Source organism: Oncorhynchus gorbuscha, linkage group LG02 (assembly GCF_021184085.1).
Source record: "Oncorhynchus gorbuscha isolate QuinsamMale2020 ecotype Even-year linkage group LG02, OgorEven_v1.0, whole genome shotgun sequence".
NCBI lineage: Eukaryota > Metazoa > Chordata > Actinopteri > Salmoniformes > Salmonidae > Oncorhynchus > Oncorhynchus gorbuscha.
Window position 1 is genome coordinate 105,270,774 of NC_060174.1, and position 14,819 is coordinate 105,285,592.

General features: G+C 45.9%; 1 protein-coding gene across 1 annotated transcript in view; it reads left to right on the forward strand.

Moving 5' to 3' along the window:
- LOC124014849 (E3 ubiquitin-protein ligase RNF43-like) overlaps positions 1-14,819 on the forward strand; it is a 252,329-nt gene that overhangs the window by 143,198 nt on the left and 94,312 nt on the right. The window contains exon 3 of the mRNA XM_046329869.1: positions 5,377-5,499. Coding sequence (XP_046185825.1) covers positions 5,377-5,499 — 123 coding nt within the window. The remainder of the gene's footprint in view (positions 1-5,376; positions 5,500-14,819) is intronic.

Sequence of the window (14,819 nt, forward strand, 5' to 3'; positions counted from 1 at the left end):
CAGATTATAGACAGATCATAGACAGACCATAGACAGATCATAGACAGATTATAGACAGATTATAGACAGATCATAGACAGATCATAGACAGACCATAGACAGACCATAGACAGATCATAGACAGATTATAGACAGATCATAGACAGATTATAGACAGATTATAGACAGATCATAGACAGATCATAGACAGACCATAGACAGATCATAGACAGATTATAGACAGATTATAGACAGATCATAGACAGATTATAGACAGATCATAGACAGATCATAGACAGATTATAGACAGATCATAGACAGATCATAGACAGATTATAGACAGATTATAGACAGATCATAGACAGATCATAGACAGATTATAGACAGATTATAGACAGATTATAGACAGATTATAGACAGATCATAGACAGATCATAGACAGATTATAGACAGATTTTGATGTCAGTAGTTTTATACCAGTAATTCCACAACTTCCACATTGCTAGGTTGTGGTTCATTGTGTTACATTGCTAAGTGTTGTGTTACATGTGAACATGGTACCAGTGGGTTACATTGATTGAATGTAATAGACAATGCCGTGTTAATGCCGTGTTCGAAAACACCTGGGAACCCTGGGAACGGGTTGTTGTTGTTGTTGTCGGTTGTTACTCTAGAAAAGGGAAAAAAACGTTTTTTAAATGGTCGTCCAACTCAGAATTCCAACTCGGGACTCTTTCTAAAGCTCTGACTTTCCCACAGGAAAGATCACCGACGTCATGATTCGACCTCGTATTTCCTAGAGTTCCCAGTGGTCTTAATGCGGCATACACAAGCTAAAAGCCTGAATAGGTACATTGTTCCTCAGTCTGTACTATGTCAAGGCGTGGTGGTGTCGACGACAGAGCGGCAGTTGTCATTTGAGATTTTTGGACTTGTATTGTTCCACTGTGGCTCTCTAATTTGGGCCTAGATAACGTAGATTGGGAAAGCAGCTGCCAGGCTCCGTAACGTAGCTCCAGAGTTAGCTTGACAGAACCCAGGGCCTTGTCCTCAGACATGGATCCATCAGACTTCTATGGGCTGTAGACCAGAGTCCTATGGCGCCATAGGAACACAGCCATGTCTCAGGGCAAGCCTGGACAAGGCCAGACCAATCAGACTGGGCCTGCTGGACAGACCAATCAGACTGGGCCTGCTGGACAGAACCCTCAGACTGGGCCTGCTGGACAGACCAATCAGACTGGGCCTGCTGGACAGACCAATCAGACTGGGCCTGCTGGACAGAACAATCAGACTGGGCCTGCTGGACAGAACAATCAGACTGGGCCTGCTGGACAGAACAATCAGACTGGGCCTGCTGGACAGACCAATCAGACTGGGCCTGCTAGACAGAAACCTCATACTGGGCCTACTGGACAGACCAATCAGACTGGGCCTGCTGGACAGACCAATCAGACTGGGCCTGCTGGACAGACCAATCAGACTGGGCCTGCTGGACAGACCAATCAGACTGGGCCTGCTGGACAGACCAATCAGACTGGGCCTGCTGGACAGAACCCTCAGACTGGGCCTACTGGACAGACCAATCAGACTGGGCCTACTGGACAGAACCCTCAGACAGGGCCTGCTGGACAGAACCCTCAGACTGGGCCTGCTGGACAGACCAATCAGACTGGGCCTGCTGGACAGACCAATCAGACTGGGCCTGCTGGACAGAACCCTCAGACTGGGCCTACTGGACAGAACCCTCAGACTGGGCCTGCTGGACAGACCAATCAGACTGGGCCTGCTGGACAGAACCCTCAGACTGGGCCTGTTGGACAGAACCCTCAGACTGGGCCTGCTGGACAGACCAATCAGACTGGGCCTGCTGGACAGAACCCTCAGACTGGGCCTGCTGGACAGAACCCTCAGACTGGGCCTGCTGGACAGACCAATCAGACTGGGCCTGCTGGACAGACCAATCAGACTGGGCCTGCTGGACAGACCAATAAGACTGGGCCTGCTGGACAGACCAATCAGACTGGGCCTGCTAGACAGAAACCTCATACTGGGCCTACTGGACAGACCAATCAGACTGGGCCTGCTGGACAGACCAATCAGACTGGGCCTGCTGGACAGACCAATCAGACTGGGCCTGCTGGACAGACCAATCAGACTGGGCCTGCTGGACAGAACCCTCAGACTGGGCCTACTGGACAGACCAATCAGACTGGGCCTGCTGGACAGACCAATCAGACTGGGCCTGCTGGACAGAACCCTCAGACTGGGCCTACTGGACAGACCAATCAGACTGGGCCTACTGGACAGAACCCTCAGACTGGGCCTGCTGGACAGAACCCTCAGACTGGGCCTGCTGGACAGACCAATCAGACTGGGCCTGCTGGACAGACCAATCAGACTGGGCCTGCTGGACAGAACCCTCAGACTGGGCCTGCTGGACAGACCAATCAGATTGGGCCTGCTGGACAGACCAATCAGACTGGGCCTACTGGACAGACCAATCAGACTGGGCCTGCTGGACAGACCAATCAGACTGGGCCTGCTGGACAGACCAATCAGACTGGGTCTGCTGGACAGACCAATCAGACTGGGCCTGCTGGACAGACCAATCAGACTGGGCCTGCTGGACAGAACCCTCAGACTGGGCCTACTGGACAGACCAATCAGACTGGGCCTACTGGACAGAACCCTCAGACTGGGCCTACTGGACAGAACCCTCAGACTGTGCCTACTGGACAGACCAATCAGACTGGGCCTGCTGGACAGAACCCTCAGACTGGGCCTGCTGGACAGACCAATCAGACTGGGCCTGCTGGACAGACCAATCAGATTGGGCCTGCTGGACAGACCAATCAGACTGGGCCTGCTGGACAGACCAATCAAACTGGGCCTGCTGGACAGACCAATCAGATTGGGCCTGCTGGACAGACCAATCAGACTGGGCCTGCTGGACAGACCAATCAGACTGGGCCTGCTGGACAGACCAATCAGACTGGGCCTGCTGGACATTAGCAGCCTCTATTCATCAGTCATATGGCAGACACATAGCTACAGCAGGTTGGGTAAGGTATTTCGGTAGGGGGGAGGATATGACCCTACATGTGCGTGTGTGTGTGTGTGACACGTGTGTGTGTGTGACGCGTGTGTGTGTACGCGTCTCCAGCTGTGTGCTGTGACTACACTCTGTCCTCTGTTTACAATAACATCTCTCCCAGTCGGTCTCTGTAAATACTTAGTTCACATCCAGTTTAACAGTGTTTTTTCTGTGAGAGCTGTAAACACAACGCCTGACCTCTGATTTAGCCCCTATTAGTGTTGTGTTTTGGGGACGACCCAGCTGTATCTGAAGGCCAAACTTTAGCTTCGTCCCCTATAGTGCACTATTTTTGACCCCTATGGGCCCTAACCAAAAGTGGTGCACTATATAGGGAATAGGGTACTATATTAGTGCACTATATAGGGAATAGGGTGCTATATTAGTGCACTATATAGGGAATAGGGTGCTATAGTAGTGCACTGTATAGGGAATAGGGTGCTATAATAGTGCACTATATAGGGAATAGGGTGCTATAGTAGTGCACTATATAGGGAATAGGTTGCTATAGTAGTGCACTATATAGGGAATAGGGTGCTATAATAGTGCACTATATAGGGAATAGGGTGCCATTTGGGAGGCATTTGTTGTTAAGCTTAGAAACGGAAAGTCAATTTCTTTCTTATTTTTTACCTCTTTTTCTCCCCAATTTCGTGGTATTCAATTGGTAGTTACAGTCTTGTCTCATCGCTGAGAAATGGAAAGTCTAACCCTGGTCTGGTGCAGACAGACTTCTTGGCTTGTTAGTGTACAAGGCCCTCTGTAATGATCAGTCAAAACTGTTGTTTTTTTTTACGTTGCTGGTGCTCTGATGTCTGTAGTATTCTATCATTTACATTTAAGTCAGGCAGTTGTGGCACATAAACTAGTCATAAACCAGTCATAAACCAGTCATAAACCAGTCATAAACTAGTCATAAACTAGTTATAAACTAGTCATTAACCAGTAATTAACCAGTCATAAACTAGTTATAAACTAGTCATTAACTAGTCATAAACTAGTCATTAACCAGTCATTAACCAGTCATAAACCAGTCATTAACTAGTCATTAACTAGTCATTAACCAGTCATAAACCAGTCATTAACTAGTCATTAACCAGTCATTAACTAGTCATTAACCAGTCATTAACTAGTCATAAACTAGTCATTAACCAGTCATAAACTAGTCATAAACCAGTCATAAACCAGTCATTAACTAGTCATTAACCAGTCATTAACATTAACCAGTCATTAACCAGTCATAAACCAGTCATCAACTAGTCATCAACTAGTCATAACCATTCATAAACCAGTCATAACCATTCATAAACCAGTCATAAGCGAGTCATTAACCAGTCATTAACCAGTCATAACCATTCATGAACCATTCATAAACCAGTCATAACCATTCATAAACCAGTCATAACCATTCATAAACCAGTCATAACCATTCATAAACCAGTCATAACCATTCATAAACCAGTCATAACCAGTCATAACCATTCATAAACCAGTCATAACCATTCATAAACCAGTCATAACCATTCATAAACCAGTCATAACCATTCTTGGTTACGTTGAGGGATAGGTTGTTATCCTGGCACCACCCGGCCAGGCCTGTGGCTTCCTCCCTATAGGCTGTCTCGTCGTTGACGGTGATCAGGCCTACCACTGTTGTGTCGTCAACAAACTTAATGATGGTGTTGGAGTCGTGCTTGGCCACGCAGTTGTGGGTGAACAGGGACTACAGGTGGGGACTAAGCACACAACCCTGAGGGGACCCCGTGTTCAGGATCAGTGTGGCGGATGTGTTGTTGCCTGCCCTCACCACCAGAGCTGTGTTTTGTGTTAAATGAGTGACACCTGCTCTGTTGATGTCTTCATACTGCACTGTCCTTTAGAAAAACCAATAGGCCTATGCTACTGTATGTATGCTGGTCACAGCAAAGCAAAGCTGACTGACATGATATAACCACAACCACTTATTTTGCTACCTATTCCAATTTGCAACCTGGTAAAATCACAGCTGGTTTGGTGCCCCCTCTGTCTGTTTTGGTTCTAACTCCTGGTTTGGTTAAATATTTGGGTTGGTTCTAAACCCCTGGTTTGGTTAAACATCTTGTTTGGTTCTAAACCCCTGGTTTGGTTCTAAACCCCTTGTTTGGTTAAATGTCTGGTTTGGTTCTAAACCCCTGGTTTGGTTCTAAACCCCTGGTTTGGTTCTAAACGTCTGGTTTGGTTAAATGTCTGGTTGGCTTTGCCTGATTTGTTTAAATGTCTGGGTTGGCTCTAAACCCCTGGTTTCTCTCTCTCCTCTCCAGTCCCACCCTCTGTCCCTGTGCAACACCAGTGAAGATGAGCGCCAGGAGTCAGACTTCATCAGCATCGTCAAGCTGGAGAGCCCGGAGCGCAAGGTGCCTCAGTGTCTGCCCCTGCTCCACAAGGTAAGACCATTGTACACATGCATATTGCGGACGAACTATGGAAGGTTTGAGTGGTGGCAGTGATTCAGTTGAATAGTTAAATAAGTATCTTGTCCAAGTGAAGAGTTGTCTTCGCCGGGCCATACCTGTCCTCCCCTAAGATTCTGTGAGGCTCAGTAACCTACTGCCAGACATAGGACGGAAACATTATGCCATGTTCTGTGCTGTGTAGCTTACACCGATTGTCTGCTATTTGTTGTGAATTGTACGTATCTTGGTCGTAAAAGATGACCCTATCCATTTTAATGGAGACACAGCTAAATCTTTCCCCCTGGTCTACTGTCCACTCCTACAGTAGATCCAGCTAAGAGATCCTCCTGCTTCCTGGCACTGGATGTGAGGCGCTAAGGTCACAGCTATCACTGGTAGTTATCAGGACCCCGGGCTAAGGTCACAGCTATCACTGGTAGTTATCAGGACCCCTGGCTAAGGTCACAGCTATCACTGGTAGTTATCAGGACCCCGGGCTAAGGTCACAGCTATCACTGGTAGTAACCAGAACCCCGGGCTAAGGTCACAGCTATCACTGGTAGTAACCAGGACCCCGGGCTAAGGTCACAGCTATCACTGGCAGTACCCAGAACCCTGGGCTAAGGTCACAGCTATCACTGGTAGTACCCAGGACCCCTGGGCTAAGGTCACAGCTATCACTGGTAGTACCCAGAACCCTGGGCTAAGGTCACAGCTATCACTGGTAGTACCCAGGACCCCTGGCTAAGGTCACAGCTATCACTGGTAGTTATCAGGACCCCTGGCTAAGGTCACAGCTATCACTGGTAGTATCCAGGACCCCAGGCTAAGGTCACAGCTATCACTGGTAGTACCCAGGACCCCTGGCTAAGGTCACAGCTATCACTGGTAGTACCCAGGACCCCTGGCTAAGGTCACAGCTATCACTGGTAGTACCCAGGACCCCTGGCTAAGGTCACAGCTATCACTGGTAGTACCCAGGACCCCTGGCTAAGGTCACAGCTATCACTGGTAGTACCCAGGACCCCGTACTTAATTGTTCTGCAAAAACTTTGAATCAAGCTTTAATGTCTACACTGTGTTGTCCCTTAAACACACCATGTTCTCTCCCTTATACAGTGGGGCCCTTGAACAAAGGCCTTTTGGTGTAGCCTGGAGCCATAGAGGCCCCCCTCTCTCCCTCAGTGGTAGCAGATATGTGTTGAGATCAGATGTGGGTATATAGTCCTGTTGTCTGGGTACTCTGTCAGAACTATAAAATGCTGGAAACCAGCATTTCTCAAACTTGGTCCTGGGAACCTCAAGGGGTGCACATTCTGTTTTTGTTGCCATAGTACTAGACAGATGATTGGATGATATTTGGATGAAACCACATCATAGTAGGTTGACCCAAGTATGATAACTGACTGTATCTGGGTCTTTGTTGATCATAAAGTTGATCATAAAGTTACTGGTCCCCTCCCCCTTGTCAAACACTTGGATATTAAAGTGGAATTATATAACAATGGTAGTGTTTTATAATCTTAACTCATTTAAATATGTCTTACGTTAAAACCCAAATCATACGGATTTGTTTACAAACCGTAAAATTAGCTGCAGCTGAATTTGTCTGAATGATACTGGTAACGTCTATGTTGTGACTGTTACCCAGCAAGTTACTTAGCAACATGCTGGGGAAAAAAACCCACACTGTGTTGTGACTTGATGCCATAGTGTTAAATTAACGTATTCCCGAAACATGACGACATGCTTCTCATCTCGGGTGGACAGGCAGCACTGATAATTACCATCATGTCACACGCTTGTGCAGTGCACATTTCCAGCGAAGTTGCTTTATCAATTTGGGGTGAACATTTGATGGGTCTTGCCAGGACGTTATTCCTGAACACGGATGTTGTACCATCATTAACCGTGGGTCAGTGCTGACCATAAGTATCAGAGGTTTTGATGAGGCTGTGACACGGTGGTTGTAACTGAGAGCTGCTTTGACTTGTGAATGGTATTTTTTATGTAACACACCTGATAGTCACTATGGTTACTGTTCTACCATCCTTACAATGAGTCTAGTATTTTTTTCGTTTCCATTTTTAGAAAATTCAACACATACTCTCACATACTGTCTGCACAGCTTCCCAGGCAACCCCCTCAGCAGCTTTCCCAAGGCAACCCCCTCAGCAGCTTTCCCAAGGCAACCCCCTCAGCAGCTTTCCCAGGCAACCCCCTCAGCAGCGTTCCCAAGGCAACCCCCTCAGCAGCGTTCCCAAGGCAACCCCCTCAGCAGCGTTCCCAAGGCAACCCCCTCAGCAGCTTTCCCAAGGCAACCCCCTCAGCAGCGTTCCCAAGGCAGCAGCGTTCCCCCTCAGCAGCGTTCCCAAGGCAACCCCCTCAGCAGCGTTCCCAAGGCAACCCCCTCAGCAGCGTTCCCAAGGCAACCCCCTCAGCAGCGTTCCCAAGGCAACCCCCTCAGCAGCGTTCCCAAGGCAACCCCCTCAGCAGCTTTCCCAAGGCAACCCCCTCAGCAGCGTTCCCAAGGCAACCCCCTCAGCAGCGTTCCCAAGGCAACCCCCTCAGCAGCGTTCCCAAGGCAACCCCCTCAGCAGCGTTCCCAAGGCAACCCCTCAGCAGCTTTCTTTCCCAAGGCAACCCCCTCAGCAGCTTTCCCAGGCAACCCCCTCAGCAGCGTTCCCAAGGCAACCCCTCAGCAGCGTTCCCAAGGCAACCCCCTCAGCAGCGTTCCCAAGGCAACCCCCTCAGCAGCTTTCCCAAGGCAACCCCTCAGCAGCGTTCCCAAGGCAACCCCCTCAGCAGCGTTCCCAAGGCAACCCCCTCAGCAGCGTTCCCAAGGCAACCCCCTCAGCAGCGTTCCCAAGGCAACCCCCTCAGCAGCGTTCCCAAGGCAAAGAAGGGGGATACGCTGTGAAGCCTGTGAAGATAAAAACCCAGCATACTGTCAGGCACTTGTCTGTTTCAGGCCCCACACATTCCAAATACAATCATTGAAAAGTATCACCAAAAAGTGCACAACCAAATATTGCATATTTCAAATTGAGTACTTGAGAAATACCAGAAAACACATTGTAGATTGAGTATATCACCACGTAGATAAATTGATAACATCGTAACTCAGAACATACAAATAAAAGGAAATTAAATTCACTTCCCATTTAACAAACATTTCCCCTTCATTTCCTGGATCTCCTCTTCAACGAGGTTACCCATAATCCAGCACTGTATGAAGCGGTGTGTGCTGTCCATCCCAGGACCCCTCTCTGCCCAGTGTGTACTGTCCATCCCAGGACCCCTCTCTGCCTAGTGTGTGCTGTCCATCCCAGGACCCCTCTCTGCCCAGTGTGCTGTCCATCCCAGGACCCCTCTCTGCCCAGTGTGTGCTGTCCATCCCAGGACCCCTCTCTGCCCAGACTGACGCCTAGTGGGTGACTGACGCCTAGTGGGTGACTGACGCCTAGTGGGTGACTGAAGCCTAGTGGGTGACTGACGCCTAGTGGGTGACTGAAGCCTAGTGGGTGACTGACACCTGGTGGGTGACTGAAGCATAGTGGGTGACTGAAGTCTAGTGGGTGACTGACACCTGGTGGGTGACTGAAGTCTAGTGGGTGACTGAAGGGTACTTGATTGAACCGGGGTACATGGGTCATTTCCTAAAGCCTCAGTAATTCACTTTTACGTGACATCACACTTTGTTACTTTGTGTTGTTTTGTTTTTTCAAGCATTTGGACGGGAGATGAGTGTTACAAATTATACGAATCGATGGCGTCCTGCACACTCAAAAAATAGACACGTTATATCTCACCTTTATTTCTCATGACTGTTCATGTTAATCAATATTTTGTAAATTGTCAAATAAATGTCTGATAAATACATACAATTTTGAACATATTTTCATTTATAATGCTAATGCAGAGGCACCAATGAATTGTCCAGTACACTTACTGTATGCTGATGCAATGTACATTCCCTTATGTCTAAGCTTCTAAGGTGAACCAGGCTTTACGCATTTATGTGAAGAAGGGTGTCGGTGAACTGTAATTCTGTAATTAGTTACTCAACAATAGAAATTTAGTCAAATCTGTTTGTCTGACATCCAACAGTCCATGACCAGCTCTGGTGACCATGAGAGAACTTTTTCAGAAAAAATGGGTTGCGGCCTACAATTTAGGCTCGGAATGACATGGCCCATTTTTTATCTGGTCATCAATAACATGGCCCATTTTTTACCTGGTCATCAATGACATGGCCCTTTTTTTACCTGGTCATCAATAACATGGCCCATTTTTTACCTGGTCATCAATGACATGGCCCTTTTTTTACCTGGTCATCAATAACATGGCCCATTTTTTTACCTGGTCATCAATAACATGGCCCTTTTTTTACCTGGTCATCAATAACATGGCCCATTTTTTACCTGGTCATCAATAACATGGCCCATTTTTTACCTGGTCATCAATGACATGGCCCATTTTTTACCTGGTCATCAATAACATGGCCCATTTTTTACCTGGTCATCAATGACATGGCCCTTTTTTTTACCTGGTCATCAATAACATGGCCCATTTTTTACCTGGTCATCAATGACATGGCCCTCTTTTTACCTGGTCATCAATAACATGGCCCATTTTTTACCTGGTCATCAATAACATGGCCCTTTTTTTACCTGGTCATCAATAACATGGCCCTTTTTTTACCTGGTCATCAATAACATGGCCCATTTTTTACCTGGTCATCAATGACATGGCCCATTTTTTACCTGGTCATCAATAACATGGCCCATTTTTTACCTGGTCATCAATGACATGGCCCTTTTTTTACCTGGTCATCAATAACATGGCCCATTTTTTTACCTGGTCATCAATGACATGGCCCTTTTTTTACCTGGTCATCAATAACATGGCCCATTTTTTACCTGGTCATCAATGACATGGCCCTTTTTTTACCTGGTCATCAATAACATGGCCCTTTTTTTTACCTGGTCATCAAAGACATGGCCCATTTTTTACCTGGTCATCAATGTCATGGCCCATTTTTTACCTGGTCATCAATAACATGGCCCATTTTTTTACCTGGTCATCAATAACATGGCCCATTTTTTACCTGGTCATCAATGACATGGCCCTTTTTTTACCTGGTCATCAATGACATGGCCCATTTTTTTACCTGGTCATCAATGACATGGCCCTTTTTTTACCTGGTCATCAATAACATGGCCCTTTTTTTTACCTGGTCATCAAAGACATGGCCCATTTTTTACCTGGTCATCAATGACATGGCCCATTTTTTACCTGGTCATCAATAACATGGCCCATTTTTTTACCTGGTCATCAATAACATGGCCCATTTTTTACCTGGTCATCAATGACATGGCCCTTTTTTTACCTGGTCATCAATTACATGGCCCTTTTTTTACCCGGTCCTTCTGTAGCTCAGTTGGTAGAGCATGGCGCTTGTAACGCCAGGGTAGTGGGTTCGATCCCCGGGACCACCCATACGTAGAATGTATGCACACATGACTGTAAGTCGCTTTGGATAAAAGCGTCTGCTAAATGGCATATATTATAATGACATGGCCCATTTTTTTACCTGGTCATCAATGACATGGGACCCATTATTATTATTTGTTTACCTTGTTACCTGGCAATAACCCCGCCCCCTCAGACTGTTCTTTCAGGCTTCCTGATAGTTAGAGAGGAGATACAAGGTGCAATTTCTTTAATTCTGAGAATTTTAATAGTGTAAAAAAAATATGATGTGTGATGTTTTGGTCATTCAAAGGCTTTTTTTTACTTGGGGAAATAGTGCAGGAGGACCCTTTTTTACATGTTCTAGATAGATCATATATTTAAGCTTGTTGCCCGTGTTCAGCCCACATCTGTGTAGTCGATTCCCCAGCAGCCATAGCCCATGTTCCAGTCAGATCAGTTTGTTTACAGTCCGACCCGGGCCCGGCTGTCAGATCTATAGATACACAGACGGGACTTGGGCCTTATGCTGCACACACCACCACACCACCACCACACACCACCACCGCACACCGCCCAGAATAGACCTTTTTAAGCAAACAAAGTTTAGCAGCTATGAACCTTGGAGGATAAGGTTACATTGTAGTCCTTTGTTTTTTATTTTATTTATTTTTTCCTAGAGGGTTCGTATCCCTGGCGACAGACAAAGTGCACCCCAGGGACGTGCTAGATTCCTTTCCTGATGTGTGGTGACTTTTTACACAAATGTCCTCTAAAAAGTTATTTTTTTCTCTTCAGTTACTTGGACATCACAATTCCTTTTGGGAAGAGCTGTTGCAGGCAAACGCTAAACGGTTCATTTACAACCATCTCTTATGGATGGGGATCTGCTGTCGTAAACATCTCCTTCTAACCAGGGACATAAGTGACATACGTGGTCTCTTAGGGACCCAGGCTGCAAGTAGCCCCCCCCACCAAAACTCAGTTGAGGTCTCAACTTACTGCTGACGGTTAGAAATGCAGAATACACAAGGTGTAGTAGACCTTACAGTGAAATGTAGAATACAACAGGTGTAGACCTCACAGTGAAATGTAGAATACAACAGGTGTAGTAGACCTCACAGTGAAATGTTGAATACAACAGGTGTAGTAGACCTCACAGTGAAATGCTGAATACAACAGGTGTAGTAGACCTGACAGTGAAATGCTGAATACAACAGGTGTAGTAGACCTCACAGTGAAATGCTGAATACAACAGGTGTAGTAGAACCTTACAGTGAAATGCTGAATACAACAGGTGTAGACCTCACAGTGAAATGTAGAATACAACAGGTGTAGTAGACCTGACAGTGAAATGCTGAATACAACAGGTGTAGTAGACCTTACAGTGAAATGCTGAATATAACAGGTGTAGTAGACCTCACAGTGAAATGCTGAATACAACAGGTGTAGTAGACCTGACAGTGAAATGCTGAATACAACAGGTGTAGTAGACCTGACAGTGAAATGCTGAATACAACAGGTGTAGTAGACCTTACAGTGAAATGCTGAATACAACAGGTGTAGTAGACCTCACAGTGAAATGCTGAATACAACAGGTGTAGTAGACCTTACAGTGAAATGCTGAATACAACAGGTGTAGTAGACCTTACAGTGAAATGCTGAATACAACAGGTGTAGTAGACCTCACAGTGAAATGCTGAATACAACAGGTGTAGTAGACCTTACAGTGAAATGCTGAATACAACAGGTGTAGTAGACCTTACAGTGAAATGCTGAATACAACAAGTGTAGTAGACCTGACAGTGAAATGCTGAATACAACAGGTGTAGTAGAACCTTACAGTGAAATGCTGAATACAACAGGTGTAGTAGACCTCACAGTGAAATGCTGAACACAACAGGTGTAGTAGACCTTACAGTGAAATGCTGAATACAACAGGTGTAGTAGACCTCACAGTGAAATGCTGAATACAACAGGTGTAGTAGACCTTACAGTGAAATGCTGAATACAACAGGTGTAGTAGACCTTACAGTGAAATGCTGAATACAACAGGTGTAGTAGACCTTACAGTGAAATGCTGAATACAACAGGTGTAGTAGACCTTACAGTGAAATGCTGAATACAACAGGTGTAGTAGACCTCACAGTGAAATGCTGAATACAACAGGTGTAGTAGACCTCACAGTGAAATGCTGAATACAACAGGTGTAGTAGACCTGACAGTGAAATGCTGAATACAACAGGTGTAGTAGACCTCACAGTGAAATGCTGAATACAACAGGTGTAGTAGACCTCACAGTGAAATGCTGAATACAACAGGTGTAGTAGACCTCACAGTGAAATGCTGAATACAACAGGTGTAGTAGACCTCACAGTGAAATGCTGAATACAACAGGTGTAGTAGACCTTACAGTGAAATGCTGAATACAACAGGTGTAGACCTCACAGTGAAATGCTGAATACAACAGGCGTCCGTTTGAAATTTGTTTGTGGATCAGCGTTTTTTTTGTCATTACTGACAGTCACTCAATTAGCCATGACAGTTTTCAATTTAGATTGGTAAGTTAGTCTAGTCAGTTATCTAAGTTTGTTGTAGTCTCGGCCGGACACTGACGTGGCTCGCAGGGCACATGCACAGGAGCCCTGACCTCCAGAGGGAACTCATTGATTTTGTTAGTTGGTCTCACTCAGATATCAATAACATGGCATGAGTCATGGCAAAATGTGTGGAATTGCAGGAAATTAGCTTTAAAATGGCAAAAAAATGTATTTACACCCCATGCCAAAATAGGTAGAGATTGTAGGAAACTTGCTTTAAAATTTCTCTCTTCCCTATGGCAAAATGTGTAGAACTGCAGAAAACCTGCTTTAAAACTCCAACATGTGTAGAATAGCAGGAAATGAACATTTAAAACTACATTTTTCTCTCCGCCATCAAGGTTGAGCATCTAAAAAGGCTACAGCTGGCCCTGCTTCGAACAAAATGACATTCACTTTGAACCATGGGAGTGAAATAGAAATTGTGTATGCTATTTGGCCCGACTGCTGGACTGGCTGTCCTAGGAGCCTACTGTATGCTATTTGGCCCGACTGCTGGACTGGCTGTCCTAGAAGCCTACTGTATGCTATTTGGCCCGACTGCTGGACTGGCTGTCCCATATGTTTGTCCATTAGACTGTAGGAGCCTACTGTAGGACTGTCTTTGTCCATTAGACTGTAGAAGCCTACTGTAGGACTGTCTTTGTCCATTAGACTGTAGGAGCCTACTGTAGGACTGTCTTTGTCCATTAGACTGTGGAAGCCTACTGTAGGACTGTCTTTGTCCATTAGACTGTAGAAGCCTACTGTAGGACTGTCTTTGTCCATTAGACTGTAGAAGCCTACTGTAGGACTGTCTTTGTCCATTAGACTGTGGAAGCCTACTGTAGGACATTAGGTGAGTCTCTATCTATCTATCTATCTATCTATCTATCTATCTATCTATCTATCTATCTATCTATCTATCTATCTATCTATCTATCTATCTATCTATCTATCTATCTATCTCCCTCTCCTGGTACTGCACACCCATAGTTAAAGACTGTCTATGGCCGTGCTGCTGACACACATCCCTGTTGGCTGTCTCTCCGTTTGCATGTGGAAACCGTCCGGGTTCAGGATTTCTCTGCAGCTCTATCAGTGTCTCACCACGTCGACCGACCGACCAGAAGCTTTTTTTATTTTATTATATATATATATACTTGTACTAGACTATACAAAGTGTTATGTGTCCATGACCATGGTTCCCAGGCTTTGAACAATGTTAAACTCTGGCTGAAAACAACAAGTGGGCTG